Below are 23,622 nucleotides of genomic sequence, written 5' to 3'. Positions count from 1 at the left end.
CAAGCCCAGTGTTTATTTGGAACTCTGTAAATGTTCAGTAGCTGCCCGCCAGGCAGGTGCTCATCCCTTTCACCTTTTGCTCTGAAAACCACCACCAAAGGTAGCCTGGCCCGCTGGGCAAGGGCTTGGAGCCCGGCACAGGTGTGGCCAGGTCAGTGGCGCAGGGGCAGTGGCAGGTGTGACCTGTCTCAAGGGCCTGGCTGCCTCAGGAAGCCCTGTGGGCATCTCACGAATGTCCCCACTGCCCCCCCTGTCTTTCTGCCCCACAGAGTGGAGAAGCATCCTTGTTCGAAGTGAACATCCGGTACATCGGAGGACTTCTCTCAGCCTTCTACCTGACGGGAGAGGAGGTAAGTTGGCCTTTCAAAGCCCCTGGACCATCCAGGCTGGAAAGGGCTTAGGAGAACATCCCACCCCCTCATTTTACCAATGAGGAAACAGGGATTCGAGGGGATCTGAATCCCATCTCCATGGTGCCACCCACAGATTCTTCCTTCAACTTTGCTGCACAGGGGAGCCCAGGTGGCTCCCACAGCTGCTAGTAAATTCTCCAAGGGCAGCAGTTGGGGCTGCCCACCATCCTCACAGCTCGCCATAGGGCACCTGCGATATCTGTGCTCCGTCCAGGCTTGTGCTGCTGCTGGACTGGTTTTCCCACATGTTGGTTCTCAGGACGGATAAAGCCAAGACCGTTGTTTCACCATTTCCTCCTCGAGCCCCTTGGCCTTGGCCTGCTCCACAGCCATCCCCTTGCCCTCTGCTCCCGGACCAGACACCAGCCAAACTCCAGGTCTCAAGGGGGCGACCGGGGAGGTGGGCAGCCACTGCCAGCCACTCGGCCCAGGCGAACCGTGTTGGCTTCCAGAAGGAGGGCCGTGAAGGGCGGCGAGAATGCAGAGCCCTGGGCACAGAGTCAGAAAACCTGCGTCTCATCCCTACGCGGCACCTGCCTGTGGCCTTGAGCGAGTCCCTTCTCCCGCCCCTAGACCTCATACCTTCCCCACAGTGGGGTGGTCCTAACCCCCAGGGGTCCTAACCCCCAGGGGTCAGAGAGCTCTTGTGAAATGGGACGAGTGGGAAAGGGTTTGGCCCCAGGGCTGAAGGGCTCCAAAGCCCATGTTCTCTGCACTGCAAGGAATCCTGAGAACACAGAAATGGGAGACTTCATCCCTTGTGAGCGCCTGGGAAAGCACAGCCTGAGGATCTGGGGGGAGGCTGGCAGAATCCCCAGCGCATGGGTCACCCGTCAGTTGTGTGGCCCCTACGCAGAGCGGCTGCCCTGCTCGGCACAGCCGCAGCTCTGTCCGCTTGGAGACATAATTATCCTGCCCCCTGCTGGTGGGGAGCCTCTGCCGCTGCTGTCAGAGAAAGCCCTGCCGCTTCCCTTCCAGCAAGTGGCGCGGATGGGCGGAGGCCACGCGGGCGGAGGCAGCGGGCGGCGAGCACTTGATCTCTCCGGCCGCTCGGGGCCCCTCTCCATCAAGCCTAATCTCCTCAGCAGAGATTACCGCTTGTACCAATTTGTCCCCAAATGATTGTCCATGGGAAACCTGCGCGCCACCCAAGGCCTGAATTTCATTTGAAAACCCCAGGACAGGAAAATGATGTGGAGCAGAAAGAGGCGCCATGCTCTGCACGGGCACCGGCCAGCCTCCCGTCCAGGATGCGGGTGGAGCCGTGCAGCTCAGGGCTCACAGGGGTGGGTGGGGGGCCAGCGATTTCTGGGGGGCAGACCAGGCAGTGGGGTGTGGTAGGAGTACCTGTGTCCAGAAGGCCCAAGGGGGAGCCCGAGTGGCTCAGAACCCCTGGGCAGGCAGGCTTCCGCGTTACGGGCGCAGCCCCGTCCTCCAGCCACGCCTCCCTGACCCCTCCGTGCCCAAAACCTCCCCGCGCAGAGACCGGCGTACATGCAGCTGCGGAGACAGAGATTTAGGAAAGGGAGCCGGTGCGGGTCGCACAGGCTCCTGTGTCTTTCCACCGTGGGTCTGAGTTCTAGACCTTGTTCAGCCTGGCCCAGCATCACTGCTTATCACCAGGACTCGGCCACACCAGACTGAGGCCTCCATCCTCTCTCCATCCTCCATCTCGCATACAGGGGATGCCTGTGGAGTGGGTCTTTCCCACGGTGTTTGTGGAATGAACGGTGAAGGAGATCCCACACCCCTTCCTGGGCTGAGGCCTTTCTTGCTTCAGAGGGAACCTGCAGGAGGTGGATCCCCTGCTGGGTAGGGCGGGAGGTGGGGGGTCCCACAGGGACTCTGCTTCCACGAGAATAACAGGAACAACACCAGCTGCACCAGGTGACATTTGCAAAGCACTTTACAGTTTTTATAGCATATTCATTTATGTGCATCCTCTCGTCTGATTTCTAGAAGACCCCTTTGAAGAAGCCAGGGCACACGTCACTGTTCCTTTGTGCAGATGAGGCTCAGAGACAGTACCTGGCTCACGCACGGTCACACAGCTGCTGAGTGGGGAGATCTGAGCCTGGGCTCTGACTCCCAGTCAAGAGCCCTTTCCACTCTCAGGATGTAATTTTTGCTGGTCTCTCTCACCTCTGTTCTGGAACCACTAGGCCACCGCCCATTGCGTGCCATGGCTGTCTGAGGCCATCTCTCTCTGTGTTGGTGAGGTGGCTCGGTGTCCTGGAAAAGAGCCACTTAATAGCTCCATAACCTTGGACAACTTGCTTCTCTGAGACTCAGTTTTGTTTTCCTCAAAGTGGGTCAACACCTTCCCCACAAGCCTGTTGCAAGGATCAAAGGTGACGTAGGTAAGACACATCATTTCCAAATGATAAGGAGGACAGGTGTTCTGTTCCGCATGGTACCACTCCTGTCCAGTCACACCTGCAGCATCCTCCCTGGGATGGTTGAGGCTCTGCCATGCCAGCCTGCATCAGGGCCTTCCAAAGAAGGAGACGTGGTTTGCTGGCAGAGAGGAGCATTTCAGAGGAGTTAGCTTGGCGTCCTCAGGCAGAGGGCAGCCTGGAGCCCCAGCCTTGGGTCAGGTTCCCGTGGGTTCCTGCGTTCCTTCGTGCCTCTGTGCTCAGCCTCCCCGGGGGGCAAATGATGAGATCAGGACCTTCAAACAAGAGCCCCTTGTTGTTGCTAAACCAGTGGCTTCTGGGGTGACTCGAGGCTTTGGAATTTGAATTCTAGACAAGCTCCCTCAGGATTCTGCTGTGGCTGCCCCAGTGCCCACTTCTAGGACCCACTGTCGCACTGGACGTTATCATCTTCTGTCACCCATCACTACCAGGCCCCAGGTGCAATTCTTCCCTCTCCCTCCCACCCTCCCTCCTTCCTAAACAAGAACTACACCCGCCCCACAGAGGCTTCTAATCCACAGCCCAGGTAGTGTTCACAAACTCCTCCCCACTGCGGTCCCCAAACAGCTGCCTCAGAACCTTTAAATTGCACAAGTTAGAAGGAGAGACCTCAAGAAGACTTCATTCTGCAACAACACGCAGGCAGTCAGCACACTGAGTCTCCCTGGAGCCCCAGAAGTGAAAGGAAACACTTGTTGTCCCATCAGGAGTGGTTGCTTAGGGACTTGCTTCTCAGCTTTTCAAAAATAAATAATGTTATTGTGGGTTTGCTTTTTTTTTTTTTTTTTTTTCCTTTTTTGCGGTACGTGGGCCTCTCACTGTTGTGGCCTCTCCCGTTGCGGAGCACAGGCTCCGGACGTGCAGGCTCAGCGGCCATGGCTCACGGGCCCAGCCGCTCTGCGGCATGTGGGATCTTCCCGGACTGGGGCACGAACCCGTGTCCCCTGCATCGGCAGGCGGACTCTCAACCACTGCGCCACCAGGGAAGCCCTGTGGGTTTGCTTTAATTGTAAAAATAGCACAGAAAATAGAGTTAAGCCAAAAGAAGAAAATAAAAATCCCCCATGAGCCTAGTCCTCCAAGAAGACCGTGGTTAATAGTTCAGTGTATTCCCAACCTTTCCTCAGGCATCCATTTGTATATAATTTTTACAAAAGTTGAATTACACCATTGTGAAATGTTTTCTCTTAATAGATTATAAACCGTTTTTTGCTATGAAATAAACGTCTCCAACATCACTTCAGTGGCTGCATGGTATCCATTGCCTGGATAAGCCATCATTTCACCACTTCCCTGTGGCTTGGTATTTAGAGTATTTCCAGTTTTTCTATACTATTCTAAACAACACTGGAATAAGTAGCCATAAAGTTAAGTCTCTGCAACATCCTTGATGATTTATTCCCTTAGAATAAATTCCTAGGAGCCAGAAGGTCACAGGTGCTTTTGAATTAACCAGAAGAAGAGTTTGAGGGGCTTAGAGCCTTGTGCAAGGGCCCTGACACCTGGGACCTCCCTGTGGCTCCCCGACCATCACATCACCGGTTTAGTCATTCACCTTTGCCGCTGTAAAATAGGGACAATGGGCAGAATCAGAATGTCAGAGAGGAAAGGCCCTTCCCCTGGGTTTACAGGTGTGAAGGCAGAGGTTTGCTGAGAAGCAAACGGAAGCCAGGTTGGGAAGCAAGGCCGGGAGCTCCCCATCCCGTGCTCGTTACACTCTATCCGAATGTGTTTCTCACGCACTCAGCTTGGGGTGCACTGGCCCCGCCGTGCAGGCAGGCACTGACCATTGGTGACCCACTGCCCTGACCTCTCCGTGTTCCCAGCACAGCATAATCGCTGAGCCTTCGTCCTAGTCCTGGCCCTGCAGTAAGGGCTTTACAACTATTATCTAATTTTCATTCCTCCAGCAACCCTCTGAGGAAGGCCATATTGCCCTGGATTTATAAACGAGGAACTTGAGCCAGGAATTCATGGACTCAGGTTCACGTCCAGGCCTGACTGACCCCAGAGCCTAATGCACCTCCCACTCTGGGCCCAGCAGCCTTGGCAGGTTTATCCGCCAGGATTCACAGTGCCCTTTGACCCTTCCTTGCAGGTGTTCCGAATAAAGGCCATCAAGCTGGGGGAGAAACTCCTGCCGGCCTTCGATACCCCCACGGGAATCCCAAAAGGCGTGGTGAACTTCAAAAGGTAGGATGCCGTCTGGTCTCCCACTTGTGGCTTCGGCTGCATCTGCGTGGAAACTGAGACACAGGGTGGGATGAATGCCGCCGCAGGAATCACGGGGGTCAGTGGCACAGTGACACCTAGCCTCGGCCAGGGGCTCCCCTGAGCTGGCGTTGGTCGCTAAACCTGGTTCTCGGGTGTAGGCCACGCAAGACCTGATCTTTCTGGCATGGAGATGGGGCCACCGTTCCTCTGTGATCATCTCGTAACACTGCCGTGACTCACAGCCCCGCCGCTGTGCCCCAACTGCCCTCCCTTCGCAGCTGGGATCCCGGGCTGGGAGGCACATCACACCTCCCACCACAAGCAGGAACCCAAAGCTGCTGGGGAGTCAGGACCCTGGGCAGAGGGACCCTGGTTTGCTGACCCCTCAGCCCCTGTCAGCCCAGAGGGGCTGTCAGAACCCAGAGGGGCTTCTGGGAGCATCAAGCCCATGGAGGCTCAGATTCCGAGGAGGAAAAACCCTGGCCGAGGTCATATAAGCCAGTAACGGACCATCCAGAACATGAGCCCAGGACTTCCAACTCCATTTTCAATAATATTTATTGTGATTCCTCCCTGTAAAAATAAATCCTCATTGCAAAAAAAATGTGGATTACACCAGAAGTGTTGGATAAGACCCAGAAAATCACCTGTGACTCCACTAGTCAAGAAACCTCTGGTATGTTTCTTTCTACCGACTGTTTTAAAACATTAGTTTTTATTGGCCACTTGCATCGTTTCCCCTCCTGATAGGTTGCGTAATTCGGCGTGTGAACTAGAGTCTTTCTGGACGTTCACCAGGTCACAGAGCCAGAGTAGAAGGGACCCGGGGTGACACAGCTAGAGCAGGTGGGGCCCGGGCCGCAGCTCCGTCCCGCTCCAAAGCCCCCCGGGGACTTACCTACCCCGCTGCTTCCCTCTGTGAGGGTGGGAGCCAGATGTGGCACTGAGACCCAGAGGGGAAAGGACGGGCTCAGAGTCAGGGGAATAGTGGCCAGCCGGCTTTAGGATCCACTGAGGAGCATGAATCTTGCTCCTGGAGACCCCAGTGCACCCCACTGTCTTGCCTCCCTCGCTCTCTTCCTCCCCTGGGCTGCCATTTCTCACCATTTCCCTCGCTATCAGAGCCCAGCTCAGATGCCACCTTCTCCAGAAGCCACAAGTGTCCTTGCCTCTCCTGGCCTCCAGGCACTTTATCTGCTTCCTGTGGCCCTTGTCACACTCAGTCTTCACGTTCCCCCATCGGCCCCGGAGCTTCCTGAGGGCAGGATCCACGTCCCCGTCTTTCTTTGTTCATTCCTTCAACAAATGTTCACGTGAGGCAGTGTGTGCAGCGTGAGAGACCGACTCTGATGACTGCTGTCCTGACCATTTATTGAGCGATCACTCTGCGCCTGGCATATGCTAAGGGTTTCGCTCAACGCCTCAGAGCACTCTCCTCACAGCAGGCCTTTAGGGTGGGTATTTATATTATGCCCATTGCCCAAGGTCTTCTAGCTCACAGGCAATGGGGCCAGGTTTTAATCCATTTTGTTACAGATCAAAAGCTCTGCTCCCGATACCCACCTGGCCCTCCCTCAGGCAGGAGCCCTGCCACCCTCGCGACGCATGGAGCAGACCTGGAGACCTGGTAGAAGGCACGTGCCGGTCCCCAGGCACCCAGGGAGCCCTCTGGGGCCATTCTTGAGACCATCCTACAACCTGAGCCTGGCGGGAGGGCTGTAATATGTCCATCACACTGGACTTTCTGTTCCATCTCCTGAAGCGATTTCTTATCTCAGGGATCTCAGTCCAACAGGGGAGGGGAGGCAGGGGCCCTGGGCTCAGGTGGAGTGCCCAAGGCCCCCTTACTTCCTGGGGAGGTCACACCCTCTAGGGCCTTGCCAAGAAGGGAGGACTCGGCCTGCTCAGCATCTTCACCTTCTTCATCTTCATCTCTGTGGTCAGAAAGGATTCCTGGGGTGTGATGTCACTTAAATCTCACTGCAGGCCAGGGAGGGGCCCTCAGGGCCCATCAAACCCCCATCTCGGTGCCAGGGTTGACTCCTCAGACCCTGACACTTTGATCCCTGCTCAGATTCCTTTCCCACCAACACTGATCTTGGAGAAACACGGCCAGACGTCTTGGAGCCAAGACACAAACACCCCGTCTTTCTGGATCCCTGTCCCGGGTCCAGCTTCTCAGGCCTCACTTAGCTCAGGCACCCCTCCCTCCTCCACGCATTGGCACCCCCTGATTCCAAGCAAGCCCCACAAGCTGCAGCCCTGGTTGCCTGCCTTACCCGTGTCCTGCAGAGCCTGGACCTGATCCCCCGCAGATCCTGACATTTCTGATTAAGAAAGCACGTTTATTTTTAGGCTGTTTGCATGCTGCCAGTGCTGTATACATATGTATGTGTATGCATATTTCCTGGCAACACCTCCCTCTCATTTTCTGGGTAAGAGAGTCTATTGCTAAAAATGCCTCCCCATTCCACCAGGGAAAACGTCAGGGATGTATACAGCCCGCGTGGTGCTGAGTGTTCCCTTTGGAGAGGGCCTGCTGGTGGGAGCTGGGTCCACACTGCTGCCCCTGGTCAGTGCAGGGCTGGCTGTGAGCAGCTCGGACCTGGGCCCTAGTAGGGGGGGCAGTAACTAGGCCCTGTCCCCAAACTGCCCGTTGAGGAGGACCCTGAAGGGAGGTGGTCCCCAAGTGAGTGTGACCGCTCCCCCTCCCCGGTGGCAGGCCTGGGAGGCGGAGGCAGGGGCAGCCATGACCTGTGACCTGCAGGACCACTGAACTCTGGGAAGCGGGGAGGTGGCCAGTCCAAGGGCCTCCGCAGCTGAATCAATCTCACTGGCTCTCTCACACACCCAGCCTCACACACACCTGTGCACCCTACTGCCACTCACCCAAATCGTGAGGACTCAGATACGCAGGCTCACCTTTGTCACACACACTCTCCCACCTCTATATATGTGCACAGATTCACACACAAAGATGCGTTTACATGTGCACGTTTCTGCTACACACTTACACATCGTAATAATTGTGCACGTTTTTGAATGTTCACTGTGTCCCAGGCACAATGACGTGGGTTCTCTCTTTTCAGCACACAACAACCACGTGGGCCCCATTTTAACAGTGAAGAAACAGACTCAGAGAGGTGAGGTAACTTACCCAGGTCACACAGCAGCAAAGCAAAGTTAGAATTAGAATCGTGGTCTGTCTGGCTCCAGAGTTAACGATTTCACCACACACATGTGTGTACACACAGGCACACACATGTAGACGCTTCCACCAGGCTGGGGAGGGGCATTGTGGAGCAGCCCCTCCCACCGGGGGAGATTCCACTTGGAGACTTAAAAGGCAAGGAGGGGAGCAGAGGGCAGAGCTTCCATCAGCCCATTGCCTCATGGGGCTAATCAGAAGACCTCCTGGTCTCTGGATGCTGCCCAGAACAGATGCATTTGGGGCACAAAGTATCTAGGATTTGGATTTGATATCAGCTCTACCAGCACTGTCACTTACTGTGTGACCTTGGGAAAGTGTCTTCCGCTCTCTGAGTCTGAGTATCCTAACCTATGAAATAAGAATCTTGGTATCTACCTCTAAAGTTAGATGTGAAGGTAAAACAAGATACCGCTGCTGCCTGGCACATTAGGAACTTAACTCTAACAAACAACACATAATTTAGATGTGCGTAATTACATAATGGTAACAATGACAGTCATCGTGTGCCTAATTTATATCTCACAATGGCTCTATGAGGTGTGGCTACTGTCATTTAACAGATGAGGAGACTGGGGTCTAGAAGAATTCACTGACCCTTCACTGACCCTCCTGAGGTCTCCTAAGCTGGGAATTGGGGGAGCCAGCATTTGAAGCCAGGCAGGAGAGAAGAAGGTGCCTGGCCTACCAACCGCCTCTGCCCAGGGCGGCTGGACCACAGGAGGCCCACTTGGGAGGGTGAGCATTGAGAGGGAGGGGAGAGGAGGGAGAGGGTCCTGTGGGGGAAAATGAGAACAAAAGATGGCTGGTGGCTGGGGTTTTTTTTTTACCTTGAATTTCTCTGCGAGGGCAGGAAGCATCAATTATTCAGGAAGCCCTCTGTGGGTACCTGCAGCTCCCACTGAGATCACAGGCTGGAGAGAGAGGTCTCTTGGCGTGGGGGGAAGAGGGACAGAGAGGGGTCAGCTTCCCCTTCCCTCGAGGTGGCTATGGGGCCGTCTCGGGCACCCCTTAGGGAAGTGCTCTCTGAGGTTTGAATCCTGCCTCCACCCCCTACCAGCTCTGAGCTTCTGAAAGTGACTCACTTCCCTTTCTGAGCCTATTTCCTCAGGGTTTAACGATGCTTTGCCTTGTGGGCTTTAAATGAGGTCATGATGCAAACGCCTGCCCCAGTGCCTGCATCTGGAAGTTGTTTGATTTACTATCTAGGAGCCAAGTTTCCCCTCTCTGTGCAACCCATCCCTCCCCACCTGCCCCCAAGTCAGGAAGATACCCAAGGAAGCAGGGATGTTTACTGAGATCACCTGCTCCAGAAGATCCTAAGACTCAATTCCATCTGTTTCTGGAAGATGGAAGAGTTTCCTCACTTTCCTGAAACCACATCAGAGAGGAGAAGAGCAGCCTTAGGGGAGCCCCAGTCCACCCCAGATAAAGCGGTGTCCCTCAGCTGGCAAACTGTGACCTCCCAGACCCACGCCTGCCTTCCTAGGTCCTGTCCCTGGGAGACAGAGGGATGACAGAGGCCAGTTCCCAGGGAGCCAGAGCTACCACAGCAAGGAAGCAGAGGGGCTTCCAGAGGCCCCGGCAGAGCCAGCCCCCCAGCCTGCCACACACTGACTGCACCTTGGAGGCCCTACGGATAGGGGGCGCTCACTCCACCCCGCTCTGTGCCCACCCACTGTCACCCCGCAACCTCCCTGCAGAGAGAGGTTGACCCTTGTCTCCCTGGTTGTCCTAAATGTCCCACAGGAAAGAGCATCATGATACACATGAGGGCTCAGATCAGGGAGAGGAAGCAGCTTACCCAAGGCCACCCCCATTCTGCATCTTCCTCTTCTCTCTCAATCCCCGCAAAGCCCTAGGAGCAGAGACTGGGACGCATTATCCTCACTCAGTCTGACGGATACAGAAACTAAGGTACACAGGAAGAAATGGTTTGCCCAAGACCTCGCTGCTAACAGACTTGAACCTGTGCCTCCTGGCTGCAGGTCCCAGGGAGATTTTAAGTGACAGCTCCTGGAAAGGCAGCGTCCTGGCCTCTTATCATGTAATGAGACGACAGGCCAGCAGCTGCACAGTGACTGGGACAAGCTCTGGTGTCAGAGCAGCCTTGGGTCCCCACTGTTCCATTTACTGTGTGATCTCAGGCAGTGATTTCACTGTCCTGTGCCTTGTTTTCCTCATCTGTGAAAGGGGCAGATGGGAGGATTACCCGAGGCCCTGCCCCTGCACTCTTCCTCCTTGAAAGCACCCAGTACTTTCAAGGAAGGGGAGGAAGCGGTTAGTTGACAGCCTCCTCCGACGGGGTCGCAGGGTCCTGCTGGTGATCCATCTAAGGTGTTCGTGAGACACATACATGCTCAGCGAGTGAGGAGACCTTTGCTCCGAGAGCCCCTGCTGCTTTCATTCCTAACCTCAGACCTCCCAGGGTCCAGCAGCCTCAGGTGTGTGGTCTTAGCAGGGCCACCCACCCTTCAGGTGTGGGTTCCACGAAGTTCCAGGGGCCGTTGTGTGTCCGTGAGCAGCACTGGCTGAGGCGGGGGGAGGGGCCAGATGGGATCCCTGCTCTCTTCATCTGCCCCCTTCGGACCCCAGCCATGCACCATTTACCCTCCACAAGCAGCAACAATGATTATGAGCCATTGACGAGTGGATAGAAATAGTGTTCTGTTGAGGGGGGGGGTCTTTGTGGCCCCTGACAGCATTATCAGTATCACCTGTAAATTTAGCATCACGTGTGTGCCAGGTCTTGGCCACCAAGGCAGCTCTGCTAATATTCTTCTGGAGCCTACACGTCTTGCAGAAGCTGCTTGACCATAGAAACAAAGAATATTGCCTGTCAGACAGGCCTGGGTGACCTTCGGCAAGTTTCTCACCAGCCTCAGTGTCCTCATCAGCTAAATGGGGCTAAGGATAGTACCGACCCCCAGGGAGGGTTAACTGGGCTTGCACGGCGAAGCTCCTAGTCCAGTGCCTGGCAATGGGGCAGAGGAGCCAGCCCTGCTGGCAGAGGGTGACTGAGGCTGCTTCTGTCTTTCAGCGGCTCCAACAGGAGCTGGGGCTGGGCCGTGGCAGGGGGCAGCAGCATCCTGGCGGAGTTTGGATCCCTGCACTTGGAGTTCTTACACCTCACCCAGCTCTCTGGCAACCAGGTCTTCGCAGAAAAGGCAAGTCTTCTCCCCTGCTCCCTCTTCTCCACACGGAGAGCGAAGGGTGGGCACTCGGCCCGTGACGGGGAAATGGACCGCGGGCCAGCTGGAGGGTGTGTGGGGAGCCCGAAGGCCTCCAGCCACTGCCAGCATAGCAGATAGTTGCCTAATCGTAACCGATGCCAGGCGCCAGGGAAGGTGAGTGCAGGGAGTCAGCAGCATTCTACAGAGGGCGCGGCAGAGACATAGCTGCCAGCGAGAAGGTTTTCCCTGTTACATGTGCGCCCGCTGGCAACCACACACGTGTGAAATCCGGAGAAAGTGCAACAACGGAAATCCAGGCACCAGTTTGCGTTGGCAGGAATTGGCCACCCGGCACAAAAGTCCCCTTTCCAGAGACATTTAACTTCTTCGAGTGAGATCTGCCTGCCTTTCCCCTTCCAGATGCCCATCTAGCACATGCTGTCAGCAGGCTGGCAAAGCAATTTCACTCCACAGCAGAGGCTCACGTCTGTTCCTTCTCGTCGTTACCAGGCTGGCGAAGGCCACAAGGGGCTCAGAGCGCTAGCACCCAGGCCTTCGTCCATCCTGACAGCTGCCCATCCCTGCCCCGCTGTGAAGCCCTCCAGAAGGAGCGGTTCCTCAGTGTCACAGCCCTTGGCAGTCCTACTGTCTGCAAGTGTCTCCGTAGGTCTAACCCTCAACCCGAGGAAGAGAAGTGGACACACACCACCCTCAGATGGTGCTTGCCCCTTCCTGAGTCCTGCCCCTATAGGGAGATGAAGCCCTGGCCTCCAGGAAGAAGGAGACCCCCACTCCCAAAGCCTTCTCTTCCCCCCAGATGTTAGTCTCTCGGAACGCCAAGGGAGCTGGGAGGTCACAGAGTCACACCTCTACCCAGTGGCTCTCAGTCTTTTGTCAGCCGACCAGCCCCAAAGCATCATCTAGCATGCTGGTGACGAAGCGGATTTCTGAGTGTCGCCCCAGGCCCAGGAGTCTGTATTTGAAATAAGCCCCCATGTGCTCTTTGATGCCAGGTTTAGGACCACTGCTTGCTCAGTGTGGGAATCCACCCGAGCTTTCTTGAGAAGCTCAAAGAAGAGCTTTCAACCCCTTGATTGCTTCCTCTGCACTGGGGCTCACTACCAGCCTCAAACAGCCCCTTGTGTTGTCAGACCTCCCTTCAGAAGCTCTTCCTTATATTCAGAGGACTCTGCCTCCCTGGGATACCCCACCTCAAGAGCTCATGGAATAAATTCAATCCCACTTCCGATCGGTCTTCTCCTCTGGTCTTTTTTCCTGCCTCCAGGCCCTCCCTGCCCCCAGCCTCCCTATTTCCACTGCTCTTGAGCCAGACCCCTCTAGGAACACCATGGCCGGCTCAGAGCAGAGTGAGACGAGCAGCTTGCTCTAGTTCCTGCTAGTCTGGAGATACCACTGCCTGAGCACCTACGATGTGCTGGGTACCGTATAGTAGCTCTGATTTTCCCACCAACCCTATGAGGCCAGTTCCCCATTTTACAGAGGAGGAAACAGACTCAGAGAGGTTAAATCACTTGTCCTGGGTCATCCCCATTTTACAGAGGAGGAAACTGAGACTCAGAGAGGTTAAATCACTTGTCCTGGGTCATCCCCATTTTACAGAGGAGGAAACTGAGACTCAGAGAGGTTAAATCACTTGTCCTGGGTCATCCAGCTGGTAAGGGATAAAGCCGAGACTCAAACCCAGGACTTTCTGGCTCTGAAACCCATGCTCTTCGAGACCAGATCAGTTCAGCAGGCTTCCGGATTTTTCTCAAGGGTCCATCCACCTCATGGTCTCTCTGTGTCTTTACATTTACATTCTCCAGCTACTTTCATCTGCCAGTCATTGCCTCCCACAGAGGCGATTATTGGCAGTCAACAAATTGGCCCAAATTCTAGAAGCGCCCGCACCCTCCGGGGGAGCTAATTTAGCCCGTTTCACTGCTTACCACAAGGACAGTCGAGAATAACTCGGGTACAAGCACATTCCTGTCCGCCATAATGGGCTCCGTTAACATAAATGGATATGAGATCTGATGTGGCAAAGCAAAGTGCCGTCCCCCGGAAAGAAAGGTCTGACAGCTAAAAGGCTGCTTTCCCTGCTCCTTACCTTGTAGATAAATCTGCGAGCGTGCTACAGCTCCATCCCCGAGGGCCCTTCTGTCCTGCAGAGTCTGTGCTGGGAGGATTTCATGTACCGCCAGACAGCAGACCCTGATGGATCAAGCCTTCCTGAATCCCGCATTGTGCCCTTTGTAGCCCCAAAGGTTGCAGATCCAGCCTCCTGATCCAGCGGGTGTGGCCTCTGCTACTCGCTGCTGCGTGGTCCCTGCCCTGATCCGTGTTGGAGCCGGGGCTGCTCCCTGTGGTCAGAGGGGCCTGACTCACGTCCTGGCTCTGCCACTTACAAACCCCGTGACCATGGGCAAGTGACTGACGCTCTCTGAGATCCGGCTTTCTCGTCTGTTAGACTGAGATAATAATACCGTATAGGTTGTTATGAGGGTTGGAGATAATGTATCTAATGGGTCTGGCTCACAGCAACTGAGAAACGTTGACAGCGTTGTAGCATTGTAGCTGTTGTTAATAAAGCCCCGAGATGCCTATTAGGGTACAGGGATGTTGAGGGGCGCAGGCCTCCCCTCTGGAACGGTTCCCACAGTATCTGATAACATAACATGTTACCAAGCTGAACCGTGTGAAATTGCCAATATAACCGTTTCTGACCTGTTAAAAAGACAGTTCTGTCTAGCACTTACAAATGAGCTACTGTCACTTATACGAACGCCCTCCTCAAAAGACCCGTCCCCAAAATCCACACGCAATGAGGAAGGGGTGAGGTGGGGGAGGGGCAAGTGGCAGGGCCCCGGGCAGAGCAGTCAGCGCAGAGGTGGAGGGTCAGGCCCCACTGTGGCCTCACCCCGCCCTTGAACACAGGGGCAGGACCGCCTCACACCCCCGGGTTGGAGCCGGCTGCTAGTTACACAGCTCTCCCTTCCTGCCTCGTCGGAATGGTTTCCTCTCTGGACCCGAACCAGCTGCCTCAGTCCTCAGTGGGCTGGGACCTGGCTGGCTTCTTGGAGAGAATGAAGACGTGCCTGGTGTCCATCTCTTGGCAGGTCAGGAACATCCGAAAGGTCCTTAGGGATATTGACAAGCCCTTCGGCCTCTACCCCAACTTCCTCAGCCCGGTGAGCGGGAACTGGATGCAACGTGAGTACAGGGGCGCCGCTGCCCCTCCTCCAGCGGATTCCTGCCCAGCTTCCCGGCCTGGCTGGGCGAGGCACCCAGCTGAGTGAGGAGCAGTGCACTTATTGGAGCCACGTACCAGCAAGGCATTGGCTCGGAGCTCCTGGATGCCACCCTCGGGGCATCGTGGGGAGTGTTCGTTTCTGTTGCCATTGCTGTTGTGACGGATGTGGTGGCTGCTGGCTAGTGAGGCCCTGCCCTGTGCGTCCCCCGCATGCTAGCTGTCTCCAGCCTTCCGTCTCTTACAGTGCCCACCGAAGCCTCCTTCATCCTCCCCCAGACTTGCAGGGGTGCTCCCGTTAGAAGTTTACTCCAAAAGCAGCTCTAAGAAAGGCCATGCATCCTCTCCCAGCCCCTTTCATCTGGTTCCCTACCTCCAACTTTAATTTCTTAAAAAATGTGTAAGCAGACCCTAACTATACAGCCATATAAAAATCAGGAGTTCATCACTGGTATCTTACACCTGTTAGAATTGGCCCTAGGATTTCCTGCTGTTTATGTTCAGAGGCTTTTTTTTTCAGCCAGACAGTTGTGGGTCACCTTTGGAGCCTCATTCGCAGCCCCCAGCTCCACCCACTGAAACAATGGGATTTGAAGGTCTCTCAGGCAGGGGAGTGTTAAAGTCTTCCACCTCCTGGGATTGCACCCCTATCGAGAAGCACTGCTCTGCCTTGCCCTTCTGTCCGAGGCCCTGGTTGTGTGATCACAGTCAGCACAAATTGGGGGCAGCAGGTTCCATGGGCCCTGCCTCTAGGGGCTTCCCAAGACTTGCCCAGAGCCCCTACCTCCACTGCCTCTACCCAAAAAAGGACCCCTCTCCCTTTCCCTGCCTCCAGCCCCAATTGTTATGGCATTAGCAAGGGCTCAGCGACAAAGTAGACCTGAGTCTAATTACTGCATGCCTGAATCTTCATCCCTTGGAGCTTTGGTTTCCTCTCCTGCAAAATGGGAGAAGAGCTGGAGATGTGTTCTTTGTGCACCGTAGAGGGGCGTGGGAGCAATGGTCAGAAGCTGCAGGAAACAGACTTCAGTTCATCTTCCAAAGATGACATGGGTTGTCCCAAATGGTCATGAGCGCCCATCACCAAAAGTATGCAAGCAGGGCCTGGAGGGCCAGCTGGCCAGCCGGCAGGGATACCGTGAGGAAACTGCAGAGGCCTGTCCTTCCATCCCAGAGCCTCCATGATCCGCATCCAGGAGACCCAGAAAGTTCGACCGGGGAATTTTCCTTGGTGATGACCTCACTCCCCAGGAGCCTCCTGCAAAAACCACTTACAGAAATGCAAAGTTTTTTTGTTTTGTTTTGTTTTGTTTTGTTTTTTGTAGTACGCGGGCCTCTCACTGTTGCGGCCTCTCCCGTTGCGGAGCACAGGCTCCGGACGCGCAGGCTCAGCGGCCATGGCTCACTGGGCCCAGCCACTCTGCAGCATGTGGGATCTTCCCGGACCGGGGCACGAACCCATGTCCCCTGCATCGGCAGACAGACTCTCAACCACTGCGCCACCAGGGAAGCCCAGAAATGCAAAGTATTTTTAACCAAAACACACTGCCAAATTCAAAAGTGCCGGGAGAAAATGAAGGTTTGAATTACAGATTATGGCCATGGGAAGAGACAGTTCAATAACCGTTCCTGCCTTTAATTGCAAGGCCTGACTGGGTAAAGAGATAAACTAAGCAGCTCCCCGCCTTAGCTGCTCCAGGACAATGCAGCAAAACCCATAAAAAGAAGGAGAGGGGCGTGCTTCCCAGTCTGAATAGCTACCTTGGCAAATTACAGGGGAGCCGCCCCCCTCTTCCCCTTCCCCGCTGAGAAGCATAATTTTCTTTTCAGGCTGCACCTGGGGTCGCAAGGCCGGGCAGAGTCAGTCACATATGGAAAATTGTCTCATATTAATAAAATATGAATCGCAGGCCTGCCAAATTTCAGAGGGAAGGTTATAAAGAAAGCCCTGATCACCGGGGTGCCTGCTTTCCTCCTCCCCTGGCTTTGGCGCCTGGGGTCATCCCAGGTTTTCTGTGGTTTCCTTGGGTGTTTTGGTCTGTTTTTGTCTTTTTAGTATTTTTTGTTTTTGTTCTTGTTTTTTGATGATTGTGTAATTTTCCAGCAAATGATAACATTTCCCACTTGCATAAGCTAAGTTCACATTCTTTTCTCTCCTGGAATCCTCTTCGTAGCCCATTGCAACCAGAGGAATTGCCCCTTAAAGAGACAAAGGGCTAATGAGGGCTGCATCCCAGTCCCAGACCTCTGCTCTCACCTGCTCCCCACTCCTGCCTGAAGCTCAACTTCAGGGTAGCCGGGGAGGCTGAGACTCTCCTGCCGCTAGGACTGCACAGCCAGGATAGGTCCAGCAGGCACAGAAGAGACCAGTCCTAGCAGAGCCGCTGAGAGCTCGAAGAGCTGCCAGCCCTTTGGCTTGGCCCCTGGCGTGGCTCGTCCTCCTTGTCCACTGCCCGAATCCCACACTTTCCTCAGCGGGAGGGAAGTGGCAAGTCCAGGTTCTCTCCCGTGGCTGTGGGAGTGTGAGCTGCCCACCAGCTCCACCCCGGCCACCTCCCCCAGCTTCATGCCACTTTCCCGCCAGCGATTCCCAGGCGTATAGGGTGGCTGCCTCCTGCTGCCAAGTGTGGTGGGAGCGTTGTTGACATGATCAGGAAGCAGCAGAACCCATCTCTGCTCACGCACACCAACTCTCCCTTCTACATTTTACAGATCAGGAGACAGGCCCAGGGGCTCTGGCCTGCCCTGAGCTAATGATGGATCCACGTCTCTAATTCCCACTCCTGCACTTCTCCCCACGTGCCCCTCGGTGCGGGGAAGACACCCCCCACCTGTGCACTGCAGCTGAGGCCCCGGGAGACTATACACATGTCCCCAAGAGGGTGTCCTATCTCAAACACCTGTGGAACTCCTGCTGACCTGGCTCCCGTCTCCCGCGCACACCTGCCAGGTGAAGCCCTTGACCTTGTCCCTCACACACACTCTGCAATCACATGGTGAAGTCCAGTCTCTTTGGCTTTGACGTTCAAGGCTCTTCTGAGCACAGCCCCCACATGCCTGCCTTTCTCTCATTCAGGACTTACTGGGCGTCTGCAGTGTGCCACACAGGTATTGGGCATAGATGCGAGTCATACAGGGTCCCTCCCCACACAGCCCACAGCCTAGCGGGGGAGGTAGACCCACAAACAGGTACCGATGACACAGCGCTGGGAGCCGCTGAGGGCAAGGCTCGCACCTAGCGACGGTGGGACAGCTGCTCCAAGCACTTCCCGCAAGAGGGCGCTGGGCCAGAGGGTGCAGGTGCCTTATTTCCCTCACATCACCCTGCAGGGACCTCAATGTTATGGGGACACGGAGGAAAGCCCTTCCGAGCTGAGGTGAAGCAGTGAGGGGGTGTCAGCCACACAAGGTAGGGAAGGGTATTCCTGGCAGAGGGGTCATCACAAGTGAGACAGAGTGGGCAGGGGGCTAGCAGTGTTTGGGGTGGCAGAGGAGCCGTGAGAGGAGGCAAGCCCAGGAGATGAGCGTGGAGGTGCCCGTGCCCCCGGCTGAGTGCCATGAGCGGGGGCCCCTTCTGTGCAGGCTGCCCCGGTCTGAATTCCGGCCTCCCCACCCCTGCCTTGCACAGACCTCGCGCCCCGGCCGTGGACACGCCATCCACATGCCGGGCCTGGCACAGCCCTGCCCTCCCTCTGGGCTTGCCCAGCTGTGTCCTCCCCCTGGGAACAGGGGCAAGGGGGACGCTGTGCTGGTTCCGTCTTTTCAGGTAACAAAGTCCAGCCCACGCTGGTCCCCCCGGCACGTCTCCCTAAGCCTCAGGCTTTACCTGGTCTGTTCGCATTTTCACTAGTGCTCCTTCCGTTCCTGAACCCTTGCTGGGCCGGGGCTTGTTTACGGAGGGGGCTGGAGGGGGCCCCTGTTTACTGTGGGGGCCTCCTGTCAGCCCCCTTTCCTGGTTCCCAGCTGTCTGACCCTCTGATTTTTGATCTGACCCTCCCTCTTCCCACTTGCCCTTTCTTTCTCTCTGCATCTTTGTTTTCATTCTCTGGTTGACTGTGTAAACCTGCAGAAAGTGAGAGCTCTACCAGCTCGGTGGCTTTGGCCGAGCTATTTAGGCTCACTCTCAGTTTTCCCATCTGGGAAATGGGGTTCGTAGTGCTTACCTTACAGGGTTCTTGGGAAGATTGTTATAAATGATACAGTAAAGCTCCCGGCCCACAGTAGACCCTCGATAAAGGGTAGCTGTTGCTGTATTCTCTATTTCTTTCTCTCTCCCCCCACCCACTTTCCCTCCCCTCTCTTCCTCTAACCCCTCTTTCTCCAGAGGAGCTGAAAATCCTCTTCCCATCCCCCCCACCCCGCTTCCTCCACCCCCTTCCCTTCCTCACTGTCTTGCTGCTTAACAGGGAGCCGCAGTTTTCTCCTTGTTTTATCTATTAAACGCCTTTGTGTTTCCCTGTTGTTAATTGTGATTGAAGCACCGCCGTGTCTTGCTTCTGTAATTAAGTGCTCCTCTGTCAGCCATCCCTCTCCTGGGGTAGCCCTGGGTGGAGACACCTGCCCGTTCAGCCACACCTGGAGTTCCTCCTCCACCAGGGCGGACGGAGGGCTCCTCAAACCCGGTTTTCCTTCCCTCTGCTCCTTTGAACCCCATTTATCCCAATTTGCTAAACTTAAACTTGGCTTTCCCAGAACAGCTTTGTGCTCTGACCAACTAAATTAAGCCTCTCGTTGCTCCTTTCCGCGGCCTTTTATGAACCTGCCCAGCATTAATTACCATGTTTGTCACCAGGTAATAAAAATCTCTGAACTCCCTGCCACCAGATTATCTTTTTCAAGAAATGCAACCCATTTACGGTTAATAACCAGAGACCCTGCCCCGTCCTCCGCCTGCAAAAGCAACACGATGACATGATTTATAGCAGCCGAAGGAGCCCCTGCATTTCCATGAGGGACGATGGTGCTCAAGCTGGCCCTGGCTCCCCCGGTCGCAGGCCATGCCTTCCTCCCAGCCCCCCTTCTGTCGGGGGCTCCGAGGCTGCGGATTAAATGCTCGCTCCCCACCGAGTCGCGGCGGCCTCAGCAGGTGGAGATAATGTTCCTGTCCTCTCTCCCCTCACAGACCATGTCTCGGTTGGAGGACTCGGGGACAGTTTTTACGAATATTTGATCAAATCCTGGCTGATGTCGGCCAAGACAGATATGGAGGCTAAAGATATGTACTACGAAGCCTTGGAGGTAAGACAGGCGCCTGATTCTTCATGGGTGGTCAGTCACTCGCCACCGGTTCCCACGTGGGTTCCTGAGAGCCGGAGGGCTTGCTCCCCACCACACCCCTACGGTGAACTGTCCTCCCAGAGGGAGGACAAGACAGTCCCCTCCCCAGCCTGTTGCTTGACTCTTCTCAAACACCTTGAAATTAGGGCCGTGTGAGCATCCTCATTTCACAGATGCAAAACCCAAGCTCAAGGAGGTGAAGTCATTTGTCCGAGGTCTCACAGGAAGCAGCAGGCAGTCTGATTCAGCAACCACGGTGTCTGTGTTTCTGTTGATGTGTCAGAGCCCAGAACACAGCCAGACTAGGAGCCCCCAAGCGAGGCTGCCAAAGCAAGACCCTCGGCCATCTTCCTGTGGAACCAGAGGTGACACACTTAGCACATCCCGGCTGGGAGGGGCCTCCCTCAGTGGAGCACCCACTTCTCTTCCTTCTCTTTATGTGGATGGAAACCAAGGCCCAGAGAGGGCAAGGCACTTGGTCAAAGCCACACAGCACAGAACTGGCAGAGCTGGAGCTAGAGCCAGGTCTCCAAAGCCAGCCACCAGGTTCTCCCCACTGTCCCTCAGCTCTGCTGGTCTGTCTACAGGGCATGGGGTGAACAGGGATGCTAAGCTCAGATGGGTCCCTCCAAAGAGGCGGAGACTATAGGACAGAGGGGGAGTCGGTTAGAATCCCAGCAGCCCCATCAATAGATACCTTTGAGCCCAACTAAAGAAAAGGCACTGGGCAGGCTCCGGGCCTCAGTTTCCTCATCAAGTACGTTGAGCAGGTTGGATCTATTCTGCTACCGCCGTGGTCTAAGCTAACTGGATTCCTCGCTCCAGCCCTCCCCACTCTAAGTCAGTTCTTCCGCAGCAGCCAGAGTAGCTGTAAGTGCACGTCCCTCTGCTCGTGACTCCCTTAGCGCTCGGAATAAACCAGACTCCTCACCTTTGCCCGCAGTCCCTGATCTGGGACTGCCAGTCACTCTGAGCTCTCTCCCGTTTGCCCTCTGAGCTCTCGTTCCCACCTCAGGGCTTCCGTACCTGCTGTTCCTTCTACCTGGAGTATCATCCAGGGGGCTGGGTCCTGCTTATTGGTCAACTCAGATGCCACTGAATTAGCCTTCCCCGGCTTCTCTCTCCTCACATACCTGAGGCGTATTATTATCAGCGTCTAAAATGATCACATGTGTGTATCTGTTTACTTGTTTATTGTCTATCTTCCTGAGCTGTCTAGAGCAAGGATTTTGTCTACTCCTTCACTGTATACGTCACTCCCGAAACAGTGCTTGGTACCTGGGAGGCATACAGTCACTATTTTGTGAACAAATAAATGGATGAGGGGAAGGCAGGAAGGAAGGGAGGGAGGGAGGGAGAGGGGAAGGAAGGATGAGTGGGTAGGTGAACACGTGGATGATTGAATGGATGGATGGGTGGGTGGGAGGATGGGTGGGTAGGTGGATATGGGTGGATAGGTAGATATGGGTGGATGGATGGGTGTGGGCAGCAGACTGGATGGATGAATGATATCTAGCTACGCTCTGATCACATGAATCCGGCCAGAAATGGTAGTCCTTAAAGGAGGCACATTGGAACAGGCCTCCAGAGCCGTGGGTCCTTTAAACTGTGGGCTCAGTAATGAGTTTTCCCTGCCCAGCTCCCTGGCACCAAGACCTGAGTCACGAAGCAGGTCCCAGGATTCCAGCCCCAGCTCAATCTGGCTCAGCCCCGTCCACTCCAGGCTTCTGAGCTGAGCTTCCACTGCAGCCTGCGGCTCCTGTCAAGACTTAGCGGTCAGGTTCAGCGGTGGCCAGGTGTGCTGCCTGGAGAGGCCCTTTCTGCCCTTGCTGCCTTCCTTGCAGAGTAAACATAAAGTTCACGAGCAGCCCAGTTCCTAGCCCTCAGGGAACACTGTAGCTGAGGCTTCAAGGGAAGAAATGGCCATAAATTATTTAAGCAAACGGGGAGTTTTATAGAAGTACTCGATTGAACAGGCTAGAACTCAGCTTTGCTCCCACATTTTATCTCCCCAGTGAAAAGCCTGAAGTGTCTCTGACCCTGGGTAAAGGCTGGGCCTCTGGCGAGTTTGGGGCTTTGAAGAATGTTCTGGTGGTTGTCAGCCTTGTTGGCATGTTAAAAACCACCTGGGGAGCTGTAAAACCCCAATGCCCAGGCTGCACCCCAACAAGGTGACATCAGAACCTCTGGGCTGGGGCCCAGGCAATAGCCTTGAAAGCTGCCCTGGGGGCTCCAGTATGTGGGTTAGACCAGTGTCCAGCTAGGGTGGGTGTGAGGGCTTCAGACAGATCAGCTGGGCACACCCCGGGGTCACGGAGGAGGGGCAGCAAGAAGAACAGGGAGCTTCTGTCCCTGCGGCCTCCTCCAGGCAGGTGCGCTGGGTGCCTGGCCTTAGCCCCTTCTCGCAGATGATGAAACTGAGGCTCCGAAAGGCCCAGGGTCACCCAGCAACACGGCAGAGCCAGGACGCAAACACGGGTCTCGCTGACTCTGGATCCAGGGCCCCTGCCTCTGCTCACCAGCTGGCGAATTGCTGGGGAGCCTGGCTGGCCCGAAGGCCCTCTCAGAAGTGCGCAGATGGGGTGCCCTCCAGGAGGTAGAGGAAGGAACCGTCAGTGCCAGGCGCTTAGCCAGCGTCTTTGAGTAGCTTCATAACCATCCCAGGAATTATTATTCCCGTTTTACAGTTGAGGAAAGGGAGTCTTCAGCAAAGGGAAGTAACTTGCCCAAAGTCACCCAACTCTCAAATTGCAGAGCTGGGATTCAAACTCAGCTCTCTACTATGTCTCTTGCTATGATTTTAGCCTTTTTACCAGTCGGTTGCCCGACCGTGCTATCTTGTGTTTTGCTAAGGGTTTTAGAAAGGCTTGGGGCTTTTGTTTTTTACCTTTGCGTTTGCTTGTCTAAATTATATCCTCAAAGAGAGACTGGCCTATCATTTCCTCTTTACCACAACTACTTAGCCTGGGGTTAACCCCAAATAGAAATAACCAGTGGGAGACAGTCTTGAAGGTACAGGTTTCCAGCTACAGTGTGAAGCTTCCTGGGATCTCCCGGGATGTCTGTGTCCTCTCCCCAGTGCTGGCAGTGATAACTGAACCAGGTTTCTGTGCCCGGGACTAGCCCTGCCACCCCTCCCGCACCAGCACCCTTAGCGACGCAGAGCAGCTACCGTGGACCCAGCTCTGCCCAGGAGCCAGGGCCCGGCCCGGACGCGGCAGCCCTCCAGGCTGCCTCCGTGCTCCTCCCCACAGGGAGCAGATGCCTTGGCGCGCCAGCCGCTTCATCAGAGCTTCCCCATCTGCTGCTCAGTGAGGATCCTGCAGGTAGCCCACCGGCCTGGGCCTTACAGCAGAGGGCAAAGGACAAGACAGATCGAGGAACGAATGTTGTTTGAGCACCTCCCACATGCCAGGCACTGGCTGGAGGATGGTAGTGGTGGCTTCTGCCGTCACCTGGCACTCAGAGTCCTGGGACAAAGGCAGACGTTCCACAGAAATATATACACATAGGCGCACACAGGTGGGAACGACACCTCGTAGAAAGATAACAGGGTAGCAGCGTAATGGGGCCACAATGGTTTAGACCAAGGAAGAGGCATCCTGGAGGGGCTCAGACGCAGAGCTAGAGGTAGCAGAGCTGGGATGGGATCTTGGGGGAGAAGCAGTAG

At 55.3% G+C, this 23,622-nt stretch overlaps 1 protein-coding gene across 3 annotated transcripts in view; it reads left to right on the top strand.

Moving 5' to 3' along the window:
- The window catches only part of MAN1C1 (mannosidase alpha class 1C member 1), a 131,770-nt gene that overhangs the window by 100,517 nt on the left and 7,631 nt on the right, over positions 1–23,622 (top strand). For all 3 annotated transcript variants that reach the window (XR_004481678.2, XM_004266670.3, XM_049695624.1), the window contains exons 4-8: positions 270–350; positions 4,929–5,023; positions 11,293–11,419; positions 14,545–14,638; positions 19,798–19,913. Coding sequence is in view for 2 of the 3 variants with exons in the window: in XM_004266670.3 (XP_004266718.1) it covers positions 270–350; positions 4,929–5,023; positions 11,293–11,419; positions 14,545–14,638; positions 19,798–19,913 (513 nt within the window). In the remaining variant the exon portion in view is untranslated. The remainder of the gene's footprint in view (positions 1–269; positions 351–4,928; positions 5,024–11,292; positions 11,420–14,544; positions 14,639–19,797; positions 19,914–23,622) is intronic.

The sequence above is a fragment of the Orcinus orca genome, chromosome 1 (genome assembly GCF_937001465.1).
Source record: "Orcinus orca chromosome 1, mOrcOrc1.1, whole genome shotgun sequence".
Taxonomy (NCBI): Eukaryota; Metazoa; Chordata; class Mammalia; order Artiodactyla; family Delphinidae; genus Orcinus; species Orcinus orca.
Note: the sequence above shows the minus strand (reverse complement) of the source record. Positions and strands in the feature narration are given on the sequence as shown.